The 17228-nt window shown below is 36.4% G+C and overlaps 1 protein-coding gene across 15 annotated transcripts in view; it reads right to left on the bottom strand.

Annotated features, from left to right (window-relative positions):
- LOC133273098 (collagen alpha-1(XI) chain) overlaps window positions 1-17228 on the bottom strand; it is a 472710-nt gene that overhangs the window by 97778 nt on the left and 357704 nt on the right. Inside the window, exons 6-12 of one of the 15 annotated variants that reach the window (XM_061461194.1) lie at window positions 10155-10271; window positions 9731-9883; window positions 9455-9550; window positions 6879-7115; window positions 4236-4298; window positions 3092-3133; window positions 2663-2725 (exon numbers count right to left, since the gene is read on the bottom strand). The exons of 9 other annotated variants lie outside the window; for them this stretch is intronic. In XM_061461194.1, the coding sequence (XP_061317178.1) occupies window positions 2663-2725; window positions 3092-3133; window positions 4236-4298; window positions 6879-7115; window positions 9455-9550; window positions 9731-9883; window positions 10155-10271 (771 nt within the window). The remainder of the gene's footprint in view (window positions 1-2662; window positions 2726-3091; window positions 3134-4235; window positions 4299-6878; window positions 7116-9454; window positions 9551-9730; window positions 9884-10154; window positions 10272-17228) is intronic. 5 more of the 15 variants (XM_061461204.1, XM_061461233.1, XM_061461223.1 and 2 more) reach the window with 5 other exon arrangements.

Here is a 17228-nt window from a genome sequence, read left to right as displayed (position 1 = left end):
GAGCAGGTTGCTCCAAGCCCGTGTGTCCAACCTGGCCTTGAACACTGCCAGGGATGGGGCAGCCACAGCTTCTCTGGGCACCCTGTCCCAGCGCCTCAGCACACTCACAGGGAAAAACTTCTTCCTAACATCTAATCTAAGTCTGCTCTCTTTTATTCAATTCCCCTTTATCCTATCCCTACACACCTGTGTAAAAAGTCTTTCTCCAGATTTCTTGTAGACCCCATTTAGGCTCTGGAAACCACTCTATGGTCTTCCCAGAGCCTTCTGTTCTCCAGTCTGAACAAGCCCTTTTCTCTCAGCTTGTCTTCATAGCAGAGCTGCTCCAGCCCTCTACCATCTTCGTGGCCTCCTCTGCACTCATTCCAACAACCTCTCACCCTTTTTATGTTGGGGGTCCCATAGCTGGACACAGGACTGCAGGGTGGGGGGGGGTACCATGAGAGCAGAGGGGAAGAATCCCTTCCCTTGACCTGCACCCCAGGATACAGTTGACTTCCTGGTCTGCAAGCATAAATTGCCAGGTCATGCTGAGCTTCTTATCTCACAACACCCCCAAGTCCTTCTCCTCAGCACTGCTCTCAATCCAGTCTCCTCCCAGCCTGTACTTGTTTAATTAATATTATTATAATATAAATCAACACATAACATAAATTGACATAAAATATAAAACAATATGTTACAATATGTTAAAATATAATGTGTTATGGTATATACTATATACAATATAAATATATTGTAAATGTGAGTATAAATATACAATATATATATTTCTCACAGCAATTTGTATGCTAAAGTTTTACTAGTTTTGCAAAAAAAACCTTAGGTACCATAAAATAATTTCCTACTAATAACACAGTAAAGATAAATCTTAGATTGAGAATTACTAGAAATTCAGATGTAAAATATTGAATAAACTGGTTTAATTGTTAAAAAGAACCATTACATATGCAGGCAATTTGAATTAAGTTTTAAAAATAGAAAAATAATTAAATGCACTTGCAAGGCACCCTTTACTCTGAACCTTTACTCAGAACCTTTACTCTGACCTGCAGTGACTTGATGCCATAGGATTATGAGTCTTTGTGAAGATCAGAATTGAAAGATTAGATCAGAAGATGAAGATTAGATTAGTTTTTCAATTTCTTCTTCCATTGCACCATTTTATCTGAGTGAAATTCATCCCTACAATAAGTAAAAGTGAGACTACTTATGGTCCTCTCCAGAAGGCCTTGTTCCTTCATTTTTCAATTGTCTTATATCCATTATTAGGATTAGAATGATACAATGATTTAGTCCAAAAGCTGAAGCACCATAGGCAACTACAAAAAGTGGTGGATTTCTCAACTAGTTTTTCTGTGCTTAAAAAACACTCTCAATTATTCTAGGTATTCATATGTGATTTTTAAAATTAAGAAATACACTTTTCTTGAGCAGTAATTTTCTCAGAATATCACTTTTTAAAATTTTTTATCTAAGATGGAAAAGTAGTCAGAATAGTTATAGCAAGAACTAGAATGTTTTTTCATATACACTGATTATTGTTTAAATAAAACAATAGACCTGCCCACATATGTTTAAAATATAATGCAAGACATCTTTTCACATTAGGATGGAATCTGATGGCAGAATCTGTTTGTAGAAATCTGTTCTCATGCGTTTGGTAACTTGTTTCTACAATTACTTATTTCTGAAATGTGTCCCTTTTTTATATAAAACATAAAGTCTGTTCCGTAAGCACATGATATGTTTAGTCAAGAATTTCCTTGTGATGAATTCAGTAAGCAGTTATTTTAAAAACTGAGTAATATCAGCAGTTATGCCATTACAATGTATTAAAATTCCCATTTTACAAGCTTAAATTCTAAAATACGTTTAATAATCTACAGGAAGGCACTATGAAAGAAGTATGGATGCTGACATTATTAAGGTGAAGCACTGTTGGGATTTTAACATTAATTCATTCAGCGAAGTTAACAGCATCTTCTCAACATCTACTATGCACAGATACAGCATGAACACAATAGACTTGTCAGTATACTATCACTCATAAAATTCAGGAAAGTTTTTTTGGTAACATGTTTTCCTCAAATAAATATATTTAGGCTGTTTCAAAATTGTGTTAGTTGTGGCAGTAAGAAAAGGTTTGTGAGAACATGTACAACTAAAATAATAGCTTATATTTCAATTATATTCATGACTGGATAAGGCTCTCATGTGGTACGTTATTTAATATGGCCAATACATTCTGCCTAGATCTTCTAAATGTTATTTATTTCTTTCAGTATTTCCATGTGTTTTTTGATTCTGCAGAGCTTGTTTTTCTCTGCATCTCTACATGTTATAGCTCATTTAAATCCATATGAAATGCTTGCACTTATTGATTTATTATATTTTTAAAAAATTTACATCAAAGCAGAGAAATATAGACAAATGGGTACTTAACTTTTTCCATGTATTTACAGTACATATTTCTACCACTAAGAAAATATTTGTCCAGATTCTCAGTTGATTTGCTCAGCTGATTAAATCAGCCTCGGTTCTACTTGAATTTCTTAGCCTATGTTTATATATTTCAGATCAGGATCAAACCCACTTAATCTTGTAGCAATTAGTGCGATACATACCATGAATACACAGGACAATCTGTTTGTTGACTTACCCTTTCACCAGGGTCACCTGGAGGACCAACAGGACCTTGCAGACCTGGGGGACCTGTTAGACCCTATGGAAAATTAATAACATTATTATGCTGAATTCTTGCAGCATTTTTGAACTATTCTTTCTCTGGAAAGTTATGTTGAGCATGTGTTTGTATAAAATAATTTATCAGGCAGCATACTTTTCTACCTTAGAAAGAATTGTAGTCAACATGTAAAAGTTTGCTTTTCATATGCTCTCAGCTTGTAGCAGGCTGTCACTGAAAATGCTGGAGATGACCCTTTTTCACTCCTGTCCAAAAATGCTAAGTCAAATATGATGCCATTTGGGAATTATAGTAAGACCAATATTAATTGTGTTAACTTATGAATACCAAACCGCAGTGGATAAATCAAATTCAATAAATGAAAATTGTGGTTAATCTACTCACAGCAGGTCCTCTTGGTCCCGGTGGTCCTTCAATGAGCATACCCTAGGCAGGGGGATAAAACAAGATACTAAATTTGTCATGTCTTGGAGAAAGCTATAAAACATCTTTTAATGCTGCTAAAGCATGTGAATAACTCTGGTTATTTCTACGCTGTGGGTCTTATAGCATCTCCTAGTTCCTTTTTTTGGGTGCAGATGCTACTTCAAATTCCAGGTCATGGTAAGACCTATGAATATATGACCCTCACTTGTACTTGGCTTTCCATAGGAAAGAAGACTAGACAAAGAAGCTGGAAGCCAGCTGTAGTGAACTCCAACATTTTTGGAGATTTGCAGTGGAGACCTCTTCAGTATTATGGTTGTAAACTAAACGTATCTTGCAATGGGTTAAAAAAGCTGTCATTTTATGAGCTAACACACTGAGCTTCTTCACAGATCATGACTTAGAGTAAAACACCTTATTTGAAAGCAGTCCCTGAAAATATTAGAAGAGTAAACCAGACTGGCATTCAACTTCTGCCAGATATATTTTTACATAAACTATGTCCGTTTTTAAACTCAGTTACATTTTAGTTTTCACCCATCAAACATAATGCTACAGTATAACTTTGTCCTACTGAAAAGGCCACTTAGTTACTATACTATGAGATGAGAAAAATTCTGTAAGCTACTGACCCATTACTGTGCTTATGACCAAGTTGTAACCTCTGAATAAATTATTTAATTAAACTTTTAGCAGTTTGATTGCACCAGCACAGGTTAAACATACAAGTGTTTATTTAACTTCTCAGAGGGACTTCCTTGCCTGCACTGAAACCTGTAGCTGGAATCTATCTCTGTAGGTTTGCCCAAACTGTAGTTACTAAATGGCCTGAAGAGCAAATCTATGCTCTGTTTTCCTCTGCACAAGCAGATTCTCCTTGGTTTAAGTAACATGTGTTAGTCCTTTGTACAGCCAAAAGACAAGGATGAACAGGCTACTGTCTGTACCGCTTTTACACCTACCACCCTGTAGCTGATTGTTTCAGAGAACGTGGATAAGGTTACTGCCATCCTATAATGAACAACAGGGTTTGATACTGATGTATCAACAGTGTACATAGTTATACAGTGCTAAAGAAAAACTCACCCATGTCTGTACTTACAGGTTCAATCACAGCTGGTTCGCCCTTTTGGCCTTTTTCTCCATAAGCCCCATGTCCAGTCACCTGAGAAGTGAAAACAGCACCAAAAGTTAAGTAAGTAGAAGATCCAAGGACCCGGTAAAATAAAGATCTGCAGCTACCTGTAACTGAAAGCTAAAGCTGGAACTGATCTGTGCTATGAAAAATACATCACAGGCACAAACCACGTAAATAAAAATATTTAATACACAAGAAGCAGAAAATGCAAAACCTGCATGTGTACTTTTCAAATTATTAGACACTGGCAGTTTGTATTTGATGAATTAGATGCAGTAGCTTCCATCCCATGGTTTGAATTCAGACTTTGGAGTTCGAATTTAGAACTTCAGTGTGCAAGTCACGGAGTTATTTCTTTGCTTATTTGAACGGACATATCCTTGGCAATTTATAATGATTCTTCACAGCTTTCTCAGTTAAGCAACCCTAAAGTAAGCTAGGAAAAAAAGATCCTTTAGTCCCATATGGTCAGTACCCTTTGAGCTCCTAATTTCTTTCATTAAGACATTCAAAACATTTTAATTAGTCTGTGAAGAGTATGTGACTTTATGGCATAAATGGGAAAGTGGCCTTGTAAACATTAAATATTTCATGGATAGCTAGTTATGCCTGCTAATGACATGAATTAGCATCAACTGCAAAATCCTTTTAGGGTCAGCCCCATGGAAGTTTTGGTTTCCGGATTAAGATAACAGAAGTACTTAAAACAGTAGGTCAATAACACATGGTAATGGCAAAACGCAGACAGATTCAAGTTTCATACAGAGAAAAAGGAACTAATTTCTTTTTCAAGCCATAACTATTTTTATTTGGAAGTAACTCTCTTGATTGCTGACATACCCACTAGACATCAAATTCAGCACTGATCAGATGAAAAATTGAAACACTTTCTTTTTATTTCAGTACAGTGATTCCACATTTCCACTAAATAGCTGGGGATTTGAAAATATTAGGGATAATATTACAGTATTCCAATATGAAATATTCTGCAAAGAAAAAACAGAGATTCATGGCTTATGCATTTCGTATTGATTTATAAAGGCACGGATCACACTCACACCTTTATAAATCAATATAAACAATGCAACAGTTTATAAAAATCAAGTAGCAAGAGGTAGAGATAATTATGTTTTCTTATATTAATGAGAATTGCTTGTAAAAAATTACATGACGTCTCCATCTTCGGAAATATTGCCTCTTTTTTCAAAGCTTCCAGGTACTGACTACTTTTTGTCTTGCCTTTTTCATCAGAGGTAGAACTTCACTTGCTCTAAATATATTCATATGTAAAAGGAAAATTATATGGTATCTCTGGTTCAGCAGATGAGAATTGTAATGAAGCTGGCACAGGTCAGAGCCTGTGTTTTAATTCAAGCTCCCAGACTCCTTCAGTTTTGTAGCAAGGCATTTCAAGTTGAAATTTGCACCAGGGAATAGAGTCTACAAAGTAATCTGCTTAATGCAGATACAAATGGTGCCTTATGGGCTTCTTGCTTTGTAGATAATCTGACCTTTTCTGTGTCATTCTGCCATAGTGTCCCCAACTAAGCTAGAAGGAAAACAGTAAGCTTGTATCACATTGTATAGATAAGGATCATTTAAAAATACAATAACCCTAACAGGTCTTAGAAAGCACTGAAAAATGAAATAGAGAAGTATGGGTTTCAAGGTTGGCAGAGAAAAGCAACCTCACAGCATCTGCAGTTATTACTTGGATCCTTTGTAAACTGAAGTTTTACATTCATGAGGAGAAAATAAAGACTGAGCAAGCACCGCGAACAAAATTCTTATTTCCTACTATATTCAAGGCCTTCCCAATTAAAAATCCAAATGGGAATAAATTTTGCTTCGAGTCTCAGTCATATTAGTTTTCTTTGCAGCTTCCACAGTCCAGGATACTGGAAAACAAGGATCTTGGTGCAACTAAAGTAAAATGAAAGCCTTGCTGTTAAGTCTGTGATTAAATAAGACTGAGAGAGAGAGAGCTACAAAAGACAAAAAAAGAGCATGATTCATAGGATCCACCATGTCATCTTATCTTCCTTTATATATACTAAGCTGTTAAATCACTCCTTCAACGTCATAAACCTGTCACCATTGACTAAGCATATTTTCATGAAAGGGTTCAGATCTACACCTTCCCATTCATGACTTTTTAACTTGGGAAGTAGCAGAAGCCATAGGGTTCTAGACATCTATATGCATTTCAACTTCTTTGGGTAATCATGTAAAACCATTAATTACAGTACTTGCAACTGCATTAGAATTTATGTTCTTTCCAGCTTTAGCTCTAGTTGAGCAAGATTTTTTAAACTGATCATTTTATCATTTATTTTTGAAATTCCACCTTGTCTTTCCTTTCCCTCCCATCTTCACCCTCCCTTACTCCCTTCAGCAAAAGAGAGAAAAACCTCACATTTAATACAAGTAGAAATATCAGGATTACTAAAACAAGAGGATGGGTTTGACCCAAAGCTTATGAAAAGTGAGATTATATCTACTGTGTACAAGGAGCTCTGGATTAGGGTCTATACATTTCTGAAACTGTATAACTATGAAAGAATCGCTACATTAAATTAAGCTGCATTATGCCTCCAATCAACTTACACTTGTTTCTGTGATATCAGTCTCTGCAGGAACACCTGGACCAAACTCCTCATTAGTGGAATCAGTTGGTTTCTCTTCATATTCTTTATATTCATAAAAATCATATTCGCCTAAATCTCCATCTACCAGCAGATCAGATTCACTGAGGTCTACTCCTCTGCTTCCATATTCAGTTTTTTTATCATAATCCTCTCCAGTTATGTATTCTTCGGCAAACACTTCTTCAACAGGCTTTTGCTATTCACACCAGTGCAAAGATTTGGGAATAGGAGGAATATGTGGGTTATTGTTAGTAAAGCAATGTAAGCATATGCTGATCCACCATGATGACTTGTCAAAAGAAGAAAGAACAGTAGAACTACAGCATATTAATTATAAAAGTCTTTTAATTAGAGTCTGAAGGAATGGAAGTCCAGACTTTCAGAGTAATTAAAAGATATTTAAAATCTTTGTACCACTGTAAAAGTGGTACAAAGAAGTAATGCTTTCATGTGCTTTTTTTTTCACCATTTCCAAAACCACTGAATTCAATATATACAGTACACTATATGTACTGCTTGCTGAATGTTACTTCAGTGTCAAATATAGCTGTATTTCCCTGCTTGGTTTCACACTTACAAGGATTCATGAATAAACACACGCACTACAATGAGTGACTAACTTCAGACCAGTAACAATTTACAAGAATACAAACATCACTTTAGTTAAGCCCAGGCCTCTTCATTATTTTGTGTCTATAAATACCAACGCTGAGCTACACGTTTCAACTTCTTTTCTCTTTTTACTGATTTTGCAGTTTATTTATCACTCAGAGTTCATGTCTATCATGGTAATTTCTATATTTTTTTGTTCAAGTCAAATTCCACCAGCAAACCTAAGATTAATTTTAACATTTCTGAAATCTAAGCTTTCAAGTATGTAAACTGTCAAACCAAGCAACTAACTTACAAGCATCAAAGCAGTTTAAAAGAATTGCTATATTTGAGATGTACAAAAACATTTGTGAATAAAAAAAGAGGATTGCTTTATTTTGTTACAGAGGTCTCTTGAAAGCATGATTTTGAAAGAAATCAAAGTTCAGATATTGTTAATATGAATATGAGATGATCGAAATATTATGATCTAAAAATAAATATACTAAGATGCTAATCAACATCCAGAGTAATTAAAAATATTTTGATCTAATCAGGACATTGAAATACATTGCTACTAAATTAGAAGGCCAGACTAATTAACAGCTGCCTTAATCCAGTAGCTACAGGACTATGCCTTTTGCCTTACAGCTAGAGTCAGTGCAGATCTGGAATAATTCTAAGCCAAATTTTGCCTTTCTGCAGAATTGCCCTTGCTACAGACAGCTTTTAGCGCTTTGGATCTACCCCATTTCAGCTGTTGTACAATTGGCCTATAACTGCCCAATAAAGAGCATGATTTGAATATTCCTCTATCAATCAACTTGTGAGAAGAAAACGTGATCTAACACAAGAACAGTTTACAGCAGAATAAGGAAAATATACCTCAATTCACCTTCACCTTCCAAGATACATAGGAGGAAAAACAAAAAGAAATGGGGACTCGTTTTCTCCTTTCAAATGTTCAGGGAGCAGTTTTGTACATCTTTTAAGCAAATTATCTTCATTTTAAAGGAAAATGTAAAAAAAAGAAAAAAAAAGGAAAATATTTCTTATAATCAGCCATCATTTTTTCTAAAACTAGCCTTAATTAATATGCATACATATTAATCAATGCTGGTGTAGTAATCTTAGCAAAATAAAGTTTAGGCTTGTAACTGTGGCTTTCTAAAAATGTGGTTTCTAATGCAAGTCAAACTAATAATTTCAACTTTTTTAACAGTTCAAAATACAACATTTCATTTGAATAGAACCTCAGTGAAAAATAATTTGGTTTTGTTATCTGAAGATGAGGCCCTTGGTGCCACAGTTCAGTGGTGTTTTGGCAGTGCTGGGGGAATGGTTGGACTTCATGATCTTAAAGGTCTTTTCCAATCTGGTTGATTCTATGATCCTATGAAGAATTTATTAAAGAAAGAAGATCTATGAAGAACTATTAAAAGGAAATGATGGCTCCTGACTCAACTATGCTGCTATGGTTGCAGCTTTTCTTCGTCTTGTGTTAGGCTTGTTTTACGCTGCATTTTAAGAATCACAGGAAAAATGAGAAACTTCACTTCTTATTAGATAAGGAGGAGGACAATATCTAGTATTTAACCTAGTTTATACTAGACATAGCTCCATTCATATTCACACTGAACACACATACGCAACAGCCCTGCATTCCCACAGCATATATCACTGAATGATTTCCAGAATCATGAACTGTACACAGTCTAAAGATTCAGCAGATCTCTACAGAATTAGCAGGAGTTCTGCTCAAGAAAACAATAGGTTCTGAAAGTAGGCTTAGAAAGCATAAAGTTGCATTAGCTGCTGTTGCAGACATTTACATTCACACAGATGGACATTCACCCTTTTAAAATAGGTTTGTGAAGTTTTTTAATCACTGTTACCTGGCAGGCAAGTATTTTTGCCTATGATTTTCTCAAGAATCCTTATTACCTCATTTCCTTCAGTAGTTCTGGAGGGAGCTTCTGTCTGTGGCCCATAGTCATTTTCAGCTATGCTATACTCTTGAAATCCATCCACAACATTCGCCTAGTATAAAAAAAAAAAGAGTACATTATTAAAAAAAGTGCTGTAGGAAAAATTCCAAAGTTATCACTTTTATTCAGGTTATAGTATTAGCAGACATATTCATCTAATGGGGTTAGGTATTTTTCTTATTATTAGAGATCTTCCAGTCTTGGCCTTGGAAAGATCTTTATTCTTAGCTACCTTTACCCCTAGTTTGCCTTTTGTTGCTGCTTGATAACTTTTCTTCTTCTTGGATGCATATTTATCAGATTTTTTGGTTGTGGCCTTTTGGGGTTTGTCCTTTGAGCTAGTGGCCACTGTCCTCTTCTTCTTTTTGACCTTGGCTTTCTTTTTCTGTAAACATTATGAAAGATGGAATGGGAAAACATAAATAAAATGGAAGGAAATTTGAGAAAGCATGAATGAAAAAAGGGTAACCAAATGTGAGATGAATGCTGTCAGCTGTGAGACCTTCCATCTCCAACTGAAAGCAAATGTTACAGCTCCAGAGTAAAGAAATGAGTGAAAGGAAAACATTAAGCTTATATAAAGAAGACACAAATTGACAAACCATGTGGTAGGGGACAGCTGGACACCACACAACAAACAGATCAGATTCTGTTACCTCTGTTTGCGCTACTGTGTCTTCGAACACTGGGGGTCCCTCTGTTACAGAATCAGTTTCTTTATAATCTGCATCCCCATACTCATAGTCATATTCGATAAAATCTTCTGGTGTATACTACATTGCAAATGGAAAAATATCAGGCATTCCCATGTTAGTGGTAGAAAACTAGATTAGCAATACTGGAAAGCATCTTAACCTTTACTTAGGAGTAAAGCTTAAGAAAATTAAGGTAGTATGAATAATTCAATATAGTTATCCATTTGGAGGAAAAAATACTATTTCTTATTTCTTTCAAAGCACAATACAAAAGTAGTAAAAATACCAAGTAGTAGTGCCAGGAAAAAAATCCATTTTATTGGACTGCACAGAAGAATCAACTATAATATGGATTCCTGGGAGCACCAACTGATCTTTGTGAAATCATATACTGATTTAATATTTAAATTGTGAACAATGGCTGTTTTCACTTAGAATCTTTTACCCGGGTTTTTTCAGGTGACCATGGAGTGGAGACATGCTAATATCTGACATGAACAGGGTAGGTAATTTCAGATACAGGAAAGAGGGCACAACTCACAAATAACCATGGCTATCCTCCTCTTGTTTGCTGGAGAGTTCTCAAAACCTTGGCAGTTCCACGGGTACACATTGCCTAAGCAAATGCTTCAACTGGTATAATTCCATATAAAGGTCAGATCTGCAGCTGTTGTAAATTGCTCCGTTATCTCTGTATCTACAGTAACTAGTATCAAATGAAGATTTGGCCCACAAGGCTTTTACAAGAGAAAATGAGTCTAGAATTGGCTTGTGTGATGTTGTGAACACGATCTAGGGAGCCAGGAACTCCTGAGCTGTCATCCTGGCTGTGCAGTGAAGATACTGCTCTGGATATTATGTGCACCAAGTACTGCTCATCACTGAGAAGAACGGGTAGCTTTAACCTGTCTTACCACTCCTGTTACACTTGAAGCTACAGGAACCGGCTGCTCCTGTAAATTAAAGCAGTCTCATGGCTGCTACCAATTCTCTTTACATCCCCAGGGAACCAAAGGAAGGTGGAATTATGGACAGAATCTGGCCAGACATCTGCTTTCCCTTGTTTAGGAAGAAATATTCTAATGTGCTTTGTGAGCTAGCCATTTCTGAAATCTCTCCTGTTACAAGTCAGCATTGTTGTCATTGAAATGAAGACAATATGTTTGTTTCATTAGCTTACTGACAGTGTTAGTACTTTACACTTCTAAATGACTCTGACGATTCATAGAAGTCATAAATATTATCAACATCATAAGAGGCTGACATTTGACAAGAAATTATAAATGAGTTTAAAACAGATCTCAATATCCCAAACTACTTTCTATCACGTGACCAAATTACTGGTTTAACCATTTTCTCTGACAAAGCCTTCTGATACAGTTCTTGTACTTATGATTCTAGTGCACGGAAAACATGGAGAAGTAAATTTCCTCAGGAAGTACGAGGCTAACACAGAAAGGCCTTAATCACTTAAAAGTCCCTTTACATGGGTTTCTGTTACTTCACTCCTGTAACTCCGCAGAGTCTCACTACGACCAACAGCTTTTCTTAAAAAGAAGACACAGAGGTTTTTAAGAAGTCAAATGCTTTATGTTTGGTTGTCGTTTCGATTACTTCTTCACCCATGCATATATAACTTGGTTACTCATGAGATTCAATGAACATGTAGAAAAGGATGTAACATAATTTTGGTACTTGTCCAAAACTCTATTGCACATTAATAAGAGAACATCAAACTACACTTAAAAAACAAAACGTTTATCATCTTAGGTGTAGAATATCCTCTCTGTGAAGTACATCATATCTGTGCTTTATATCTGCCTGCTATATAAACAATGCTTTGATTTCATCAGTGGTATCACTGGCATTACAGAAATAAGTTGATTCTATTTATACCTTTCAAAACCAGCAGCATTTTAGACTTAAACCTGGTAAGTAGTATGTGATTATTCTCTCCCAGTTCAGTAAATCAGCTTCAGCCCTAATCCCAGTGAAGTCAATGAAACATCTTTGACTTTTAAATGGTATACAGGGCCTCATTGGTAGCAATGATACATTTTTACAGATGTGTAAATGTATAAAAACATTTTTTCCTGTTTGTGCGGTTCTGGAAATACAACTCAATGCCTTTCATTGTTTTTAATGGAGTATGTCACTGACATCCAAAAATGAAAACACTGTGACAGGTTTCTAGACCGTAAGAAGCCACATAAAGGAAGTAAAGAAAAGAGATAATCTCATGGATAAAAACAGCCCTTTTGAAATAGTTACAGAATAGCACTGAAAGTGCTTTATTTTCTTTGAAATTATAAAAATCTGTGTAAATGGTGGAAGACACCTCTTCAAATTCAGTCATTCCACCCTACCAGTGACAATCCGTTACATACTTCTAAATGCTTCCTCAGACAAACAACATGAATCACTCTGCCATGTAATCTTTATTGGTGCCACAACAATGCACACTACCAATGTTAAATATAATCCAGTATCTTGAGGGGTAAGCACAGGAACATCTTTGAGAAAATTAATGTTTCATGAGCTGGATTTAAATTTAAATATAGAATCACAGAATCACAGAATGGTTTGGGTTGGAAGGGACCTTCACAGCTCATCTGGTCCAACCTCCTGCAATGAACAGGGACATCTTCAACTAGAGCAGGTTGCCCAGAACCACATCCAGCTTGGCCTTGAGTGTCTCTAGTGATGGTGCATCCACCACCTCCCTGGGCAACTTGTGCTACCTTCACTGTAAAGATTTTTTTCCTCACAGCCTATATCCCCCTCTTTTAGTTTAAACCCCTCATCCTGTTGCAATAGGCCCTGCTGAAAAGTCTCTCCCCATCTTTCTTATAGATCCTTTATAAGAACTGAAAGACGACAATAAGGTCTCCCCAGAGTCTTCTCTTCTACAGGCTGAACAACCCCAACTCTCCCAGCCTTTCCTCATATGAGAGGTGCTCCATCCATCTGATCACTTTTGTGGCCCTCAAAGAGTTGAGAAGTAGAATCCCCTCCCTCAACCGGCTGGCTACACTCCTCTGGATGCAGCCCAAGATAGGATTGGCCTCCCTAGGGTGCAAGCGCACACTGGACAGGGTCATATCCAATTTTTCACCCACCAGTACCCCCAAATCCTTCTCCTCAGGGATATTCTCAATCTCTCTCCATCCCCCAGCCTGTATTGATACTGGGGGCTTTGCCTGACCCTCATGAGGAACACTGCACTTGACCCTGTTGAACTCATGAGTTTCACATGGGCTCCCTCTCAAGCCTGTTCAAGTCCCTCTGGATGGCATCCTGTCCCTCAGGTGTGTCACCTGCACCACTGTGCTGTTAGGAGTTTGGTTTATTAACTTCCAGACACATAGATTTCCTTTTAGTAAGCATTGTAGACCTACCATTGTAGACCTAGAATTTAGTAAGCATTCATTCCAGCATTCATTTTGACCAATTGGTAATTCAAATATAACTGTGTAGCTCAGTATTATAACTGCTTTTCAAATGTGACTAATAAAATTTCAACAGTGGGTTACAAAAATTTCTTCAAAGGCCATAAAGTAAACAGAAATGTTGACTGGAAAAAAAAAGAAGAGAAAGAAGAGGAGAGGGGAGAGGGGAGAGGGGAGAGGGGAGAGGGGAGAGGGGAGAGGGGAGAGGGGAGAGGAAAGAAAGGAAAGGAAAGGAAAGGAAAGGAAAGGAAAGGAAAGGAAAGGAAAGGAAAGGAAAGGAAAGGAAAGGAAAGGAAAGGAAAGGAAAGGAAAGGAAAGGAAAGGAAAGGAAAGGAAAGGAAAGGAAAAAAAGAGAAAAGAAAAAAGAGAAAAGAAAAGAAAAAAGAAAAGAAAAAAGAAAAGAAAAGAAAAGAAAAGAAAAGAAAAGAAAAGAAAAGAAAAGAAAAGAAAAGAAAAGAAAAGAAAAGAAAAGAAAAGAAAAGAAAAGAAAAGAAAAGAAAAGAAAAGAAAAGAAAAGAAAAGAAAAGAGAAAAGAAGAAAAGGAGGAAAGGAAAAATATCTACGGCAAGTATCTTAATATTAAAAAAGAAAGTGGTGAATAAATTGATATTTATACTAAGATCTGCCAGAGGAGTCATTTGGAGAGCCAGACATTTATGAATGAGAACTAGAAATCATTCATACAAAAAAGCATGAGAATGTGGAGAGATCTACTGCATCATGCATAACCACACAGAAAATACTTTACTTCTGGGCTATTGTGCTGCAGTCAGTTCTTGTAAAGAACATTTACATATGTAAAATATTACCATACAAACAGTGCTACATTTGGGTTGCAATGATATGCAGCACACAGACAAAAAGAACAGGAATGGACAGTAAGAGAGGAATGCCAGTTTTCATGCTGGAATCCGACTACTGCCAAGCAAGTGAAGATCTTCACCATGGACTCCTTTTTAAGAGTACCAGAGGGGCATTATGGAAATTCTTGAACCTACAAGGTTTACTAGGACATGTGGCCACCATGCTGAAACCATACTAAAAGAGTTTCTAATTGCCAATAGCTTGTAGTCCGCCTAGTACAAAAGTGGCAATATGCAGTAGCCCTAAACTTCCTGCATAGAAAGACATTAGTCTTAGCAATCCTTCCTTTCCACGTGTTTTTTGCTGAAAGGCCAGCAACTCTAGTCTTTCACAACAGCCAATAAACAGAGAGAATATGTTTTGGGCTGTACTGCACAGGTCCTGTTGCAATTAGTGAAATATAGATGCAAAATCTTCCAGGTGTATTTCCTGAGGCAAAATCTGTCCAGATGGAGCAATGTATCTCTGCACCCCTAATTGGTCTATAGGTGAACTTGAGAAATACAATTTACTCCACAGCATAATTTTATCAACTCAATCTGATAAAGGCTATTCCTGTTTCATAAGATGAGTCAATGGGACTGGTGAAGGTCTGACCAGTTAAACAAGGACTAAATTTATAAACTCCAGGAACATATTTAATGGAGTGAATCATTATTCCCATTGGGCTTTAGTCACCTGTGGTGAAGCCTGCATCTCAGGCTTATGCTGCCATTAACAGTCAAGACTGGATATTTGCCACACATCCTTTCTTTTTCTGGAGCTACATAACTACAGGGTCACCTTTATCAGGTTATGAGATACATCAGCATGACACACTCATTTTGAGGCCTCAACAAACCTTCAGAAGTGTGTCTTCACATCTCAATGTTAACATTTTTGAGCGCAAAACCCATCTCAGGCCTTGCTATTAGCTCACAGAAGTAGGGGGGTTCACAGAAATCTACTGTGGTTGCACTGCTAATCAGAGGGAAGAGAATAAGTAGACTCCTGAAAATATAGCAGAAAGCATCTAGAATTTAAAAATTACTTAAGGCAAATGGAAAAGTATCTTCTGCCACTTTCTGAATTTAGTCAAGACTAGTAACTAGCAAGAAATCAAAGCAGGAAATGAAAGCAAGTATGACACGGATGAAGAGTTTATTGAAGAAAGCATCATTTGTTTTGTTAGCTCTATACCCAATGAAGCTAAATACTGGCCAGGAATGCAGCCAGAGAATCAAGAAGCTGGAATGGGATTTAAAGGGACATTCAGCTTGTTGATCATCCTCATGATCCTTTTATGGGTACAGCAGCCAAGCACAAAATATACCTACCACAGCTGTGCAGCACTACTTCAATCCTGCTCAAGAGATCTGTCTATGGAAGCTTACCTAAACCCTCATGCTGCTAGATAATGGGATGGTTACAGATCTGAAACAACAGAGATGAGAGTCACAAAGTGGTCATAGTAATAGCAAAATATATACAGCTCTATTAACTTTCCCAGTGATTTTGCATGAATATCAAAAAGACTGACTCAAAATTATGTCTTCAATTTGGACAACAGCTGGAACTTGATGAGAGATTTCAACTAAGAGCCATCAGGGAACACGTACTTCAAATGCGATGCAATTTTCTGTTGTTATTCTTCCTTCTCTTGTAAGACCACCAATAGTTACAGAACAGCCCATTCTTGTAATGGAAATTGCATATGACTGTTTTCTTAGAAATGAAAGAAGAATAAAACCTGCTGTTTCTTGATGGGACAAAATCTTTCCACTATGACCTCATGCTTTCTTTACCAGAGTGATTATATTACACTACCAGATCATCATGCAATTCCAATTAAAGAGATGAACTGTTTTCTTCATCAGATGAATTTTAGAAGCAGAAGATCAGCAGCATGCAAAGCCTACTTCAACTTTGGAATGACTTAAATATTCTGGAGTCAGCCTTGCTTTGAAAACAAATTCTTCTACTATGCATACTCCAAAAATCTATTCCCCCCACCTCCATTCCAAGATGTAGATTTTAGCAAGTTTTGCTTTACCTTTCCAAATTGCAAGGAACTAATAATCCAAATCCTAAACTAAGGAATTGTCATAAGATCAATTTTTCCATTGCCTGAAGATTATGCTAAATCATCTAGCTAGCTAAAGAGGCAAAGATGACTTTGAAACACACTAGGCACACTAACACTTCACAAAGCGCAATAAAATACAAATGAGAGTTCTAAAAATCAGATGCAGTAATATAAATAAATGTTAGTAGATGTCTTTCTTAAGGCAGAAGGAAAGTTAAAACATCTAAAAGATGGCCTCTTCTTATATTGTTCATAGAAGTAATAAAAGCAGAGAACAAAATCTTCAGTTTCCAAAGACAGCCTCCATCAAAAGGAGAACAAGACACTTAAGGTTCTTTCTCATATTAATTGCGTAAAGAAAAAGTCTATGCAAAGACAAAGAGAGCTTAGAAGCTCTCTATTTTTAACACCTGCTGAGTTAGCTAACTGCAGTTCTAAATATGACATGTTTAGAACGTATAAACATGAAAATAATTATCTTTCTGTATTCTTCAGAAAACTTGTCTTTCTGATCAGTCAAACATCTGAAAGGACACTAAATTAAGATGGGCTGAAAGGATGCCTGAAGCCTCCAAATCAACATATTCAGGGAACATCTGCACCTTTACTTTACCAAGTTTGTTTCATTAAAGGCAAACATTTAATGTCTTCAAGTAA

The sequence above is a fragment of the Pezoporus flaviventris genome, unplaced genomic scaffold (genome assembly GCF_033815535.1).
Source record: "Pezoporus flaviventris isolate CSIRO_AGI_PZ_B2104156 unplaced genomic scaffold, CSIRO_AGI_Pfla_v1 ptg000001l, whole genome shotgun sequence".
Lineage (NCBI taxonomy): Eukaryota > Metazoa > Chordata > Aves > Psittaciformes > Psittacidae > Pezoporus > Pezoporus flaviventris.
Note: the sequence above shows the minus strand (reverse complement) of the source record. Positions and strands in the feature narration are given on the sequence as shown.